We start from the raw sequence: 13,932 nt of genomic DNA, 5'->3' as shown, positions 1-13,932 counted from the left end.
AGAGGACGTGCAGGTAATAGGATTCAGTTTTATCTCCATAGTGACTCTGGCTCCCAGCACTATTTATAGCAGAGCCACAGCCCCTCCCCTGCTTGGTGACCGCTCAGTGCTAGCAGCTGCTACTCAGAGTCGGCCAGGGCCCATAACAATTTACTCCCCTTGAGCCTGGACACACCTCTTCCACTGACAGCACGTGCCAATAATTAGGTTATCTTCTGCCCCATCTGTCTTTAGTTTGTATTTTGTCCTAATACTGGCTTTTGATGGTGATATCTCCTCACCACCAAGTCCCCAAACATGCCATATATTCATTTCCCGGCATCACCACCGCTTAATGAACCCAAACAGCCCTTTGGTTCTCCCAACTGCTACAGAGCCATGAGCATACTACAGAAGGTGGGACACCAGTATAAAGCTGAGCTCGGCTCCTCCTAAGCAGAATAAGAAGGGCAGGGAAATAGAGAAATGAAATGGGATATGGGTGAAAGCACAATTTGTCCTATGAAGAATTATGTGGTTAATTTGTCATGGGATTAGAGGAAAAAAGAATTATGTAGAAATGTCTACACTGAGAGCCAAAGTAGCTTAAAGTAAAACAGAATTTATAGGACCAGAGCTCTAGGCTAAGCCTTGAAATCTTACATTGAAAGCCAGGAGCCCTTTCCAGCCAAAATCTCAAAGATCAGGCCTGGGATCTCTCTTGCATTGGTGGGATCTCAGCTCCTCTCCACTGAGCACTGTATGATAAAACCCAAGTCATTCACAGTCCTCATCTCCTTCCAGAGCCACAAGGACCCTGAAATCCTGTGACTATTCTAGCTACAAGTGGTAGGATAGATTTTTAGCTACAGATTCATATCTCATCAACAGCCACTGTCTTCAGTCACTCAGATTGCAGAGATAATCAAGGCTTTTTTTCTCATTCTCTCCCCACAAAGACTAAATCCTCTACCGCCACCCACAACTCACAGTCTTCACAACCAACCACACTCAGACTCTGCCTCTTGCCTCAACCATATTTACTAATGTGGAGCCCCTGGTTCCTATCTCCATAGATTCCAAAGGCATCAAGCTCAAAATGCATACCTCTCTGCTGAAGTCCTACATCACCAACCACTCCATCCAGACGCAGATTCAGAATCCACAAACCTTTAATTTATCCATGCCTTTTCAGCCTACAATGGCCATGCTACCCAACCCTTTGTATCTGTCCCTCCCCCGTTTTAGGCAGGATCTCATAGTAAAGCCACAGGAACCGGAGAGCGATATGACATCTCTGCTGACGTGAGCACAACAGGAGGCTCTCCTCCCCTCCTCCCCATCCCCAGGCAGTGACCTTGCAAGCTCATCAGCACAGACTGGTCCAGCGTGAGGGAGAACTGGAGCAATGAGGCAGGCAATTGGCCGGGCTAGGGAAGATAGGAGGACAGGAAAAGGAGCAAGAATTTAGAGATGCACGAGGATGGGGAGGGGAGCGGTTGCCGGAAAGATTAAATGGTGTCTCCAGTCTCCAGCAAGTCAATTTAAAACATCAATTAAAAAAAAAATCTTTATTAAAAAACCAAGCGTGGTTCTCCAAATCATAACCAAAAGTGAGGCGCGCGCGCGCACACACACACGCACACACGCACAACGCCAAATGCTCGTGTAGGCTCGGGCCCGGGGCTGGACAGCTCTGCCCGCCCCCTCACCTGCTGGACAGTTCTCCCCCGCCCCCGCCCGGAATCCAGCCGAGCAGCCCAGAGCTGCGCCGGAGCCCGCAGCCTGCAGCCCCTCGGCGGCCCGGAGTGTCCCCCACGCCACCGGCCCCGTCCCCTTCCTCCTCCGACCCCCGCCTCACTCCCTCCCGAGTCTCCACGCCCTTTCACTCATTTAGGGCTTTCTCAGAGACGCTTTCCTCCTAGAGCCCCTGTCTCCCTCTAGGAGTCCCTAAATACCCAAATACTCTTCCAGGCCCCCAGTGGCCCAGGTTCTCCTACCTTCCGAGCTTCGGGGGACCGGCTAGGCCCGGCCGGACGTCCCCCGGCAGCGGAGCGTCAGTCGCTCCGGCGCTCGGCGCCGCTCCGAGCTGGCGCCAGTTCCGCGTCCGCACCGGGGGGCGCGTACCTCTCAGACTCGGTGCGGAAGCCGGAGGCCGAGGGGGGCCGGGGTCGTACCATTCACCCCTGGGGGGGACTGGGCTGCACCAAGCCGGTACGCACACGCCTATGCGTGTGGAGGTGGGAACGAGACGGGGCGTGCTGGGCCAGTCCAGCGCCACTGAGTTGCAAGGGGAGGACCCGAAGGAATACCTTTTGTTTAGGTTCCTCACACAGATTTTAATCCCACATGGTAATAGAGCCCATTTCGACGAAATATTGATTAATCTGAAAGTGACTTCTCAGGATACACTGCACCTGAGACTTTCTGATCCTCTCCCTACTCCTCACCTCCTTCCCCCCGCACGCGGCTTGGAAGTGCCCGGCCGCCAGGGCTGGGAAGCCGGCTGCCCGAGCGACGGAGCCTACCAACTCTGGGACAGCGGGGGGGGCTTGAGGCTAAGGCGCGGCCGCGGTATCACCTACACGCGCACCAAGGAAGGGGGCGTGAACAGTGCCGCGGAGCCCGCTGGGAAGTGGAGTCCAGTCTTTTCAAGAAGCCAAACCCGCCACAAGGCAGCCTCCCTGTGGCCTCAGGGGGCCTTTCCTCCTGTCCCACAGGGATTGGGGGCCGAAAACCGGCCCTGGGTCTTTCAGGTTGTGCCCTTTTTTTCAGACGTCAACGGAAAACCTAAGGCATTATACACACGCACGTGAGGTGCACAGCTGAGGCGTTAGTTCTGAAAATCCACTTCTCCCACAGAAAGATAACCCGATCCCACCTGGAACACTAAAGGGTAAGGGAGGGGGGGTCTAATCTTCAGCATTTCATTTACCCATATGGCGCGATGGGCTAGTAAAAGGAGCCCCCCGGTCCCTCGATGCCAAGGCTGTCACTTGTGTCACTTGTGACTTGTCTCCCTCCTCTGAGTCTGGAGGCGGATCCTAAAGGACACAGGCTTTCTCCTCCACGGCTGTGCCCCACCCCCAATCCAGAAATTGGTTTCGCTCATTCCGTGTTCATTTTGGTCTATCTTCCTGTTCAAACAGTGCCAGGCCTATCAGTGAGGCAGCCTCAAGGCATTTGGGGCCAAGCCACAGAGTGACAGTGGAGAATTTCTCTTGGGGCCCTGTGGGGGAAACAGGAAGTGGTGGAGGCAGGATGAGCAGGGCGGTGGAGAACCTTGTGCAAAGAGGCCCCCAGGTTCATCGGTTTGGTGGGGCCAGGACAGTCTTCAGATGGAGCACAGCTTTAGCAGGCCCCTCACTGCCCAGCAGCCACAAAACTCCCAACCCTTTGACTCTCATTTAATGCCACGTGAGGATCTCCTTGCCCAGCTCCCAGGAATGTTTGCTCTTCTCAGTCAGCTCCACCTTTAGGAGGCAGCCATGGGGCCTCAGCCGTCCAGCCCAGAAAACAGAAGATATGGGGGAAGAATAGTCATTCGTTCACATCCCAGATCTCAGAGAGCAGCGGGGGGAGCTTTTTGTCCTGCAGGCGCAGTGCGAACACTTGCTCTGAGTGGACACTGCTCAGGGTCCGGAGGCTCACCAGTTTCATTAGCATCCGTGGGAACATCAGTTGGTCCTGGGGAAAGGAGAGGGACAAGTGCAGCCTTTGCCTCTCCCCAGAGAAGGGGAGAAAGGGTAGGGGAGTTGTGGGAGGGGTAGAGAATTTTCTGTGTACAATGTAGGTAGAGGGGGATTCTTGAAGGGAAAGTAGGTGTGTCAGGGAATGGACCTGTTGGAGGAAGAGCAAGGGCACCATGGGGAGACTCACATGGGGGTGGTGGATGGAGACGTAGGCATGCAGGGCCTCCACATAAGTGTGTTGCAGCCTCTCTACCTGGAGCTGGTCCTGCACGTTGGGCCGGTCTATAGATCACCAACAGAGTTGAAAAGCAGGTCTGGCCAGGGTCTTAGTTCTATACCCCACATCACAACCAAAAAAGCGGGATATGCCCCACCCAACCTCTCCCATCCCAAAATAACACAGCAAGAGCCTTCCCCCACCCCTTAGTGCAAGTCTCTTTCTTGGTTTCCCTTTGCCCCTCCTCCACACCTGCAGAGAAGATGCTGATGGCAATAAGCAAAGCAAACTCGGCATCATTGAGCTGTAGCTCATTCATGGCTCTGGAAAACTCAAAGATGGGGTTGATAAATTCCACCTGCAGCCCTGGGGAGGAAGAAGGGAGGCTGAGGCATGTGGCAGGAATAGCAGGAACTTCCTTCTCTCCTCCAACTCCTCAACTTAGGGAACTACTAGGAACTCACTAAGAAGTCTTCAGGGCTCTGTTGTGTAACCTTGGGCAAGTTTCTTAACCTCTCTAAGCCTCATCTGTGAAATGGGAATCATATCTGAACTTATTCATAAGAGTGTTGTGATGGTTCCATGATAAAGCATGCAGAACACTTAGCACTGTGCTTGGTACATATAAGGTGCTAAATTAAATAATAAACCTGTTATTCTTTTTTTTTTTTTTTTTTTTGGAGACAGGGTCTCACACTGTCACCCAGGCTAGAGAAGAGTGGCACAATCATAGCTCACTGCAGCCTCAGACTCCTAGGTTCAAGCAATCCTCTCAACTCAGCCGGGACTACAGGTACATGCCACCATGCCCAGTTAATTTTTAAGCTTTTTGTAGAGATGGGGTCTTGCTATGTTGCCTAGGCTGTTCTCAAACTCCTGACCTCAAGCGATCCTCTTGCCTCAGCCTCCCAAAGTGCTAGGATTACAGGTGTGAGCCACTGTGTCCGGTCAATTCTGTTATTCTAATTAGAATTCTTGAGGGCCATATTTCTAGAAATAGAGGCAACTCTTATTTTTATTTATAAAGAAGCCTTTTTTACTGGCAATTGGCCTTACTTATTTGAATACTAGAGATACATTTCATGTATCACACTCTAGAGGGAATATAGGGAGTATAGCAGTGTAGTTGAGGGTGTGGACTCTGGCACCAGATTGCCCGGGTTCGAGTCCTGGCTCTACCATTTACTAGGCTTTGTGACCTTGAGTAAGTTATTTAACCTCTCTGGGCCTTGGTTTTCCCATCTGTAAAATGGAGATAATAATAGTACCTACCTCATAAAGTCCTTAGAATAATATGTGGCATATATGGTAATTACCATATGTAAAGTAAATAATAAAAAAAAATTAATGGAACCAGTCTTCTTGCTGAGAAGACTAAAGTGCAACAAACCATGACCTAAAGTTATGACACTTAGAGAAAACTTTTCCCATAAACATTGTCAAAGTCTTTGCACCCCACACTGTTCCCTAAACTTTGTTAAATTTCTTTCAGCAACCATCTGCTACACTTTTCCATTTGAGGCTTCTTAATTAGTCACTTCCTATACTTTCACCTGATGTTTATCAAGACTTGTGTACTGATCCATTTAACGGGCAAGCCCCATTTTATAAAGCATTCCTTGGTGAGGTTTTGAGCCCCAAAGTGTGCCACACAGCCCCATTATACAGAGATTAAGAGAAGAACTGGGTTATGCACTCGGGAGGGTCTGCTAACGCTCACTGAAAGAACGCCTCAAATGCGCTCACCGTCGATGTGATTAGTCACCCACTACGTGCAGCAAATGGTAGTGGACGTAGAGGTGGAAGAAGACCTGACAAAACAGAGCTCCTGTTCCATCTCCCCAAGACCTCACTGATGAAATGAGATATGAAAGACAAACATGATGACATCAAATCTGCTTATATAAATAAATCTATGAATAGGTGCAAATTCAGATGGCACAAGTCCACCAGTGCTGAAGGAACACAGAGACACTAGAACTGGGAAGGGTTCAGAAAGGAGGATGTTCTGAAGGAGAAGGAGGCCATAGTTAAGAAGGTCTGGGATAATAACCATCTGGGGAAAAGGTGGTTTGGTAGAAAAGGAAGACAGGGCCAGGCTTTAAAACTGGGTACAGTCATCAAATCGCCCTGATTAGGTGCCTAGACATTCAGGCAGCATCCCGGGCACTACAGAAGGCAAGAGGTGCCAACACAGCCCTGTCATGCTCTACAGTTAAGGGAGGCCTTCCTAGAAAGCTCACTGAGTGGCCTGTTTTGGGACAACAAGAGGCACATGAGCTGGCCTGAGTCATCAGAAACGAGGGAAGGCTTTATGACTCTGCTCTAGAAACAGATCTACCAGCCCTGAGAATGGAGTTACAGCATCAACCATATTTTGCAGACCCACTCACTCAGCTGTTAAGCTCCTCAGTCTCCTGTGCGGGCTCAGTGCCAGTTCCTCCAAAACTCCCTCAGCCTCCCGTCCTCTCCTAGTCCTGCTCCCGGAACACAAACATTACCAACAATTGAATATGACCAGGCTGTCTGCTTAGCCCCGAGCGAGCATCAGACAGAGAGCAGCAATGTGAACCAATTCTTGGAGAAAATACTCCGATATAGGATGGGGATGGAAGAATTCACTCTTATCTTACAACTGCCCCATCTGGGCTCGTTTGCCACATTTCAACTCTGGTTCTCCAGTTCATCAGGAAAAGCAATTGAAATAGAGTAAGGGAAATCAGCCCGCGGGATCCTTAAAGAGCACATGTGAGAAAGAGTGTTCATTTTGTGATGACTAAAAGGCTTGGAGCAGTAATTTTCAAACTTTCTTTTCTAGCTGTAAAATCTTATCTTCAAGCAAAATGTTATGCAGAAGCACGATATATAGTGCAGATTTAAATGGAGCTTCTTGTTTGGCTGAAGTAAGGATGAAGGACATTCCTATACCTCCCTGTTTCTTCTCCAAGGTGACACTTCCAAAACCCCTCAGATTCTTTGGAACACAGTTTGAAAACCACTGGCCTAAAGCAACACAGGACAAGGGTTTATTTGGAGCAGTTGAGAGAGGCCTATGAGCATTCCAATTTTCTGTCTTCAAAAAACAAGTGGAAGCACTCTGGGAGGCCGAAGCGGGTGGATCATTTGAGCTCAGGAGTTCGAGACCAACCTGAGCAAGAGCAAGATCCCGTCTCTACTAAAAAAATAGAAAGAAATTAGCTGGACAACTAAAAATATATAGAAAAAATTAGCAGGGCATGGTGGCGCATGCCTGTAGTCCCAGCTACTCAGGAGGCTGAGGCAGAAGGATCGCTTGAGCCCAGGAGTTTGAGGTTGCTGTGAGCTAGGCTGACGCCACGGCACTCTAGCCCAGCCCGGGCAACAGAGTGAGACTCTGTCTCAAAAAAAAAAAAACAAGTGGAGCCTTCTTTCCAGCCACCCAAACCTTGGGCCTATGGCTCTGTGGTCACTGTGGGCCCATGACCAAAAGCACCTGACCATCCAACCCCAATCTCTTTGTGATTTGAGTTCCTACCTGCTTTGGCAAAGTCTTCCCGGTTGTAACTGAAATCCTTGAGGAAGGTGATACTCTCACTCCCAGGATTGTACCTCCGAGATGTCTCCAGAAGCATCACCTGCACACAGGTAGCAAACCTCAAACATGGCTAGGAGGGCTGGTCCTGCCGCATGGCCCCTGTGAGGGAAGGTTGATTCCCCTCATCCCTTACTTCCCCGTGGATTTGGCTCTCCCAGCTGGATGTCTGGAGGACCCTCCCACAGATAATCCCACTGTGGTCCTCCCTTCATCCCTTGCCCTTTTCCAGCCACCTCGATCGCAGAGGTTTTCAGCAGAGCGATCTGGTCCTCCCGGCTGAGCTGCAGGAAGCCGGGCAGCTGTTTGGCAAAGTCAACGATCTCCTGCACAGAGATGATGGCCAGTTCCGTGAAGTGGGCAAAGCGCTGCTGACGGGCCTCCCGGCTCTGGGGATCTGGTGCCATGGGCCAAGGCTACCCAGGAGGGCAAGGAGGGAAAAGGCAAACTGCTTTGAGTCGGACATCAAAAAGCCCACTGGTGCTCTGGGCGCAAGAACTTCTCCCCAGACCTGTCAAGTACCGTAACTCGAAGCCGGTCAGAAAAGGAGCGCCTGTTACACTGTTGCTGGGCCGCAACCAGCTTCTCAATCATGCCCAGTTGCTCCGGGCTGAGCTGGGGCAGGACCTGGGGAGGTGAGGAAGCCCTCGGGGGCAGGGATGTGGCCTGAGCCTGTTCCTCCTCTTGCCGCTTCAGCTTCTTCAGGCGGATCTGTTCTTCTGACAGGACACCTAAGGACAGGGCTAGACGTGAGGAAGGGAAAAGAGGGGAGACAGGAAGCAAGGATGGGGCACAGGGGGTGGTTTGGGGCTCCAGAAAAGCAGAGAGCATTAGGTAAAGGCAAAGAAGTGTTTTTTTTCTTAGAGATGGGGTCTTGCTCTGTCACCGGGGCTGGAGTGCAATGGAGTAATCATAGCTCACTGCAGCCTTGAACTCCTGGCCTCAAGGGATCCTCCTGCCTCAGCCTCCCAAAGGAGGAGATTTTAATCCATACCCAGAGATTGGGCAGCCCCTGCAGGCTCAGGCGCCTGTTCCCCTCGCCCCTCTTTCCCCTCAGCCTCTCCCTCCACTCTGGCCCTGGACACTCACATTCCTCCCGCATGCCAGCCTGGCGGCATTTACGAAGACGACACTCCTGGCACTTTCGGCGCATGTAGGTGTCCATGGGGCAGTGGCCACCGCTGTGGCAGATGTAGCGTGCTCCCTTGATGACACTGCGGCGGAAGAAGCCCTTGCAGCCCTCGCAGCTCAGCACGTTGTAATGGAAGCCAGAGGCCTTGTCCCCACACACACTGCACAGCTCGTTCCCCAGCATTTTGGGGGCTGGCCCCTTTTTCCGCTTTTGTGGACGGAGCTCTGGAAACAGGGAAGAGCCTTAATGTTCTCCCCCACCCAGCCACTGCCCTGGGCACTTAGTGACCTGCATTCCCTTTGTAATACAAAGTCCAGTCTCTCTATTATAAGCTGTCATTCACTGAATGCCATTATGTCCTAGGTACTATATGAGCCCCTTACATGAATTGAACCTTGTAACAACCATAATTATTATTTCCATTTCACAAATAAGGAAATTGAGGCTCAGAAAGGTCTAAGGTAGAGACAAAATTCACACTCAGGGCACTCAGGTCTAGTTAACTCCAAAGCCTTTGGACTTCACCATGATATTATAAGGTTAAGAGCTCCAAGGAACCCGTCCCAGATCCAGGGAGCTCCTACCTCCTCCAAATCCAGAAGCTCCTCACCTGTGGGTTCTGAAGGGAGCTCCGCCCTGGGGAGCAGGGCTGTGGGCTCTGCTGCTTCCAGCTCCACCCCCATAGTCCCCCCAGCAGATTGGGGCATCCTGGCTTCCTCTCTGAGGATGCAGTTGCTGCCTCCTGGGCCCTGGCTGCTTGCATCTTGTGCATCCGGCTCCCACAGCTCCACTGCAGAGTCTGAGCCCCAAAAGAGAGGCACAAAAGGGGGTCTCAGGCCCCATCCCAGCTACACCTCCTCAGCATCCTAGCTGGGAAACTGCAAACTTAGCCCCACCTTTTCTATTTGTTTTTTTGAGACAGAGTCTCACTCTTTTGCCCGGGCTAGAGTGAGTGCCGTGGCGTCAGACTAGCTCACAGCAACCTCAAACTCCTGGGCTCAAGTGATCCTTCTGCCTCAGCCTCCCGAATAGCTGGGACTACAGGCATGTGCCACCATGCCCGGCTAATTTTTTCTATATATTTTTAGTTGGCCGACTAATTTCTTTCTAATTTTAGTTGGGGTGGGGGTCTCGCTCTTGCTCAGGCTGGTCTCGAACTCCTGAGCTCAAACAATCTGCCCGCCTCGGCCTCCCAGAGTGCTAGGATTACAGGCGTGAGCCACCGTGCCCGGCCAGCCCCACCTTTAGAGGGCAGCAAAGCCCCAGCTCAGGCTTTGAGACCCCAGGGTTTGTGTGGGCTCTGGGACTAGTCACTTGTAGTCCCCTGTACCTCAAGACCTTAAAGAAGATGTTAACCTTTGTTCCCTTGGGGGACTGGCATACATCTACCTCCCATCAGACAGAACTCTTCAAAGCCAGAGCTGGGTAAGCACTAGGCATGCCAACTCTCCCCAGCAGCAAGCCCAGATTGGGGAGGATGGGTGGGTGCCCGCATGGGCCAGGCACCAGAACCACGGCAGAGGTGATCTGGGCAGGAGGCAAGCAATACTAAAAACAAGCTCTGGACTGCTCTCTGGAGGACAGCAGAATGCAGGTAATGAAGCAGGCTGATTCCTAAGGGAGAAGAAGAGCCTGAGGTCTGGGCTCAGGGGAGAGGACTGGAATGAAGATGCTTACCAGGAGAAACATCAGGCACTGGGGCCTCCAGCCACAAGGACATCTCTTCCTGGAGCCCTGGACATTACCAAGGCACTGTCCTGCAGGAATGACCCAGGTTACACTCTTCGGGAATTGGACTCCTTTCTGGCCTCGGCTCCCTTCTCCTTCTGATCCTGCCCTTTTATCAGTACTAACAATATCAGCCAACTTACTTGCCATATATCATTAGCTTGTACTAAGGCTTCATATGCCTTCCTCATCTCACTATGTTGCCCAGGCTGGAGCTGGAGTACAGTGGCTATTCACAGGCACGATCATTGCGTACTATAGCCTTGAACTCCTGAGCTCAAGCAATCCTCCTCTGTCAGCCTCCCAAGCAGCTGGGACTACAGCAGGTGTCAGTCACCATGCCTGGCTCAGTTCTTAAGCCCATTTTACAGATAAGCAAACTGAGGTTCAAAGAGATTAAGTAAATTGCCTATGGCCACACAGTTAGGCAGAGGTAGAGCCAAGACTCCAAGCCTGGTCTCTTTGACTCCAAAGTCTGAGCTCCCAGCCACCATGCTCGCCTTTCTCCCCAGAACCACTCTCCAGGCCATCAGGGAATGTTTGGGCACATCTGCCCTGCTTCTGTCAGAGCCCCTTCCCCCTTGCTCCAGCAATGACGGCCAAATTGGGCAGGACTGGGAGATGGAATAGAGGCTCACTCCACCCAGTGAAACACGCTGCTTATTAGAGAAGCTCACTCCTGCCACTTGCCAAGGTCCCAGCACAAACCTCTTGCCTCCAAGAGTCTTCCCACTTCACATACAGGACCTCTTCCCCCAGAACCCCTCATGAGTTATTCTGGGATCTAAATAGAATCCTGTCCATGCCCTGAGCTTCCATCACCATCACCCCTAACTTCTCCCCGGAGACCCCTTTCTAAGATCCTCAGAACATCTCCCCACCCCAACCCAGACGTGCACACAGAGCCTCAGGCCACCGCTGAGGAGCAGACCCACCGAATCCCCAGGCCACCAGACTTCCTGGCTGGGCAGTCTCTGGAGCCCCCTTGCTGGGAGAAGAGAATGGTGCAGTCCCCCCGTCCAGAGGCCTGAGTGCCGCCAGCCTGTGAGCCAGAGCTGAGCACAAGAGGGACGTGGAGCCCCAGGGAAGTAGCACTGTGGGGAGAGGCTGAGGGGAGGGACCGCCAAGGGGTCGGGCCACCTCTCCTTCCTGCCTGGCTGACTGGAGCCGGCTGGAGCCCTCGCCTCCTCAGCTCCCGCCCACGCCCACGGGGCAGCTTCCCCGCAAGGCTGACTCCTCCCCAGCCGGCCACCCCCTCAGCCCAGCGCCACCCCCGCCCCCTACCCCCAACTAAGACAGTTGCATTTCCCCGCCGACCGGCACAGTTCCAGGTCTCTCCCCTTTCTCTCCTCACTCCACGGCTCTTAGCTGCTCTTCGAGAAGGACTGCCTCCCAGGCACCCCCACCCCAATCCCAGCAGCCTCCAGAGTCCGAGTTCCCTCCCCTCCATAGACACCTCGCAGAGCAAAGGTCCCAGCACGGCCCAGAATTGCGACACTGACACCGAGCCCCAGCCTGCTTTCCCAGCCTCCCTCCTTCTCCCCTGCCTCTGGGAAGAGGCCAAGTAGCATTCTCCACTCGCCCCAGGCCTCAGCCAAGCTGGTAGAACTCCAGGGGTGGAGACAGGTGCTGGGCCTTCCAGGGAGTCTCTTTACGTGAGTGCCCTGCGGGGTGAAGGAGAGGTGACAGGAGAGGAGGCCAGGAGAGATATGCGGGTAGGAAGTCGGCCATGAGCAATGGCAGGCCTGAGATAGGTGGGAGTGACAGATGGCAGGCAACCCAGGTGCCAGCCCAGGATGGACCTGAGAAGTATGCAGCTTGCCTCATCTGGGGAACAGTCCAATCGGAAGTGATGGCAGGCTCTGTCCAGCATCTACTGAGACTGTAGCCAGAGTCTTCCCGCCCTGCCGTTTAGCACATGAAATCCATCCCTGTAGGTAGACCCCACATTTTATTGATTTTATGTCCCCCCTAAGCCCTGGAACAAGGCCTGGCATAGAGGAGGCAACAGACTAGGTCCCGTGTCCTTGTTTGTTGAATGAGTAAGTAAACAAGAAAAATATGGCCCTCTTCCATCCCATACTTGTTAACTTTAGTTGATTTCAACTCAGCATGTTGATTTAGTGCTTGGGCTCTGGGCTCAGATTTTTGGGTTCAAATCCTGACTCTGCCTGTTTTTGCCTGTGTGATCTTGATCAAGCAAGTTACCTAATGTCTCTGAACCTTTGTTTCCCTATCTTTAAAACAGGGATAATAATAATAGTTTTGTCACATAAGGTTGTGAGAATGAAGCAATAGATCATAGCACAATGTGTGAAACACAGTAAGTGTTCAAGAAATGGCAGCAGTTGTCATTACCCTCCCACTCCTTTCGGCCGTGGGTCTTCCCATCACCTCGAATCCATACATTGTGAACTTTGTGCTTGTTTCGATATACAGCACCAACCCCTCAGAGCAGCCCCAGGAGAGAGGGAGGACCAGTAAACCGAGCTCCATTTGACAGATAACCCTGAGGCTCATGTGAGGGCCTTTTCCAAGACCACACAGTTAGTGGCCAAGCTGGGATCAGAATCCAGATGTCCTTACTGCAGTCCGCGTGCTCTTTTTGCACTGTGTCAGAGTCCAGGGCAATCTTGTCTTGTTGCCTATCAGGTCTGATGGGCCAGTGGAATGCTGAGACGGAAGAAGCCAGGGCTGGTGGGCTGCAGGGGAGAGGCTGGGAGCATTTGCAGATGCTTCAGTCCAGATGTGGGAGGTGAGGAGCTGAGGTTACTGCTGGTCATTCACCCCTTGCCCCATTCCCAGTTTCCTGCTCATGGGCTCTTCCTGTTTTGTTGTGAACTCCAGTTCCCATGGGCCCCACATTAAAGCATAGAAGGACAGGGGGCCAGGGAAGGCAGCCAGAGGGACCGAAACAGAGATGAACAGGGCACCAGGGAGAGGAGAACAGAGGGAACAGGGAAAGAGTGGACATGGGGTGTGGGAGTGGGACAGAAGGAACAGGATGAGAAAGGACAGGGAAAGGTGAAGCAGAAAGGAGCTTCCTGAAAGATGGGAGGAAGCATGGGGTGGGGAGGGGAACAGGCGGGGGGGTGCTGGGGAGCAGATTTGAGAAGACAGCAGGCTGGGTGGTGTTGCAAAATCTGCCCATATATTCATTTTCACAGTTCAGAAAAGCCCCTGTGACACTCCCATCTCAAACTTCTGCCTCCAGCTTTTGCTCTTGTTCCCCCTCATCACAAGGCCATCCCCTCACTTGGCCTCCACCCTGGTCTGGGCATCTCTGAGTCACGAGCACATGGCTCTCCACTCCTCTCGAGTGGGTTCCTGCTCTGATTTTCACGAGGCCCCAGCTGGTCTGGGAAAGTAGAAACCAGAGACTCCAGCCACTGTGGACTGGAACTGTTCTGTCCCAGCACCCACAGCACCAATCCAGCTTCCTCCTCCAGCCCCCATGCCCTCCCCTGAAGCTCCGGCACAACAGCATAGTCAGAGATGTCCCTGAGATATACCTGGTTTCAAGGAACTCGGGATATAACACTGCTCTGAAGCCTGGTGACCCATCTTCTGGGAGCTAGGAAAAGTCTCCCTCATCCACTTCTAGTCCTCAGCT

The 13,932-nt window shown here is 52.4% G+C and overlaps 2 protein-coding genes across 8 annotated transcripts in view; both read right to left on the bottom strand.

Annotated features, from left to right (window-relative positions):
- Positions 1 to 3,297, bottom strand: part of MADD (MAP-kinase activating death domain) — a 52,054-nt gene extending 48,757 nt beyond the window's left edge. Inside the window, exon 1 of the mRNA XM_012645210.1 lies at positions 1,980 to 3,297. The gene's annotated coding sequence lies outside the window, so the exon portion shown is untranslated. The remainder of the gene's footprint in view (positions 1 to 1,979) is intronic.
- Positions 3,298 to 3,369: 72 nt separating this feature from the next.
- NR1H3 (nuclear receptor subfamily 1, group H, member 3) lies at positions 3,370 to 11,679 on the bottom strand. 7 transcript variants are annotated; one of them, XM_012645212.1, is made up of 10 exons: positions 11,637 to 11,679; positions 10,269 to 10,348; positions 9,202 to 9,390; positions 8,549 to 8,815; positions 7,982 to 8,190; positions 7,696 to 7,875; positions 7,403 to 7,502; positions 4,141 to 4,254; positions 3,859 to 3,953; positions 3,370 to 3,666 (listed from the first exon to the last, which is right to left on the bottom strand). In XM_012645212.1, exons 2-10 carry the CDS (start codon positions 10,309 to 10,311, stop codon positions 3,520 to 3,522), a joined length of 1,344 nt encoding a protein of 447 aa, XP_012500666.1. In that variant the 5' UTR covers positions 10,312 to 10,348; positions 11,637 to 11,679; the 3' UTR covers positions 3,370 to 3,519. The 7 variants fall into 7 exon arrangements, with proteins under 7 accessions (XP_012500666.1, XP_012500667.1, XP_012500668.1 ...); XM_012645213.1 differs by having other exon boundaries at positions 11,604 to 11,657; XM_012645214.1 differs by having other exon boundaries at positions 10,269 to 10,343; positions 11,637 to 11,650.
- Between the last annotated feature and the right edge of the window lie 2,253 nt (positions 11,680 to 13,932).

Source organism: Propithecus coquereli, unplaced genomic scaffold (genome assembly GCF_000956105.1).
Source record: "Propithecus coquereli isolate 6110/MARCELLA unplaced genomic scaffold, Pcoq_1.0 Scaffold227, whole genome shotgun sequence".
Taxonomy (NCBI): domain Eukaryota; kingdom Metazoa; phylum Chordata; class Mammalia; order Primates; family Indriidae; genus Propithecus; species Propithecus coquereli.
Note: the sequence above shows the minus strand (reverse complement) of the source record. Positions and strands in the feature narration are given on the sequence as shown.

Coding starts and splice junctions, on each gene's coding strand:
- NR1H3 (XM_012645212.1), bottom strand. CDS start 10,311: ATGTCCTTGTGGCTGGAGGCCCCAGTGCCTGATGTTTCTCCTG. Junction 9,391..10,268: donor AGTGCCTGATGTTTCTCCTG/GTAAGCATCTTC, acceptor TTTGGGGCTCAG/ACTCTGCAGTGGAGCTGTGG. Junction 7,503..7,695: donor TGAAAACCTCTGCGATCGAG/GTGGCTGGAAAA, acceptor ACCTGTGTGCAG/GTGATGCTTCTGGAGACATC.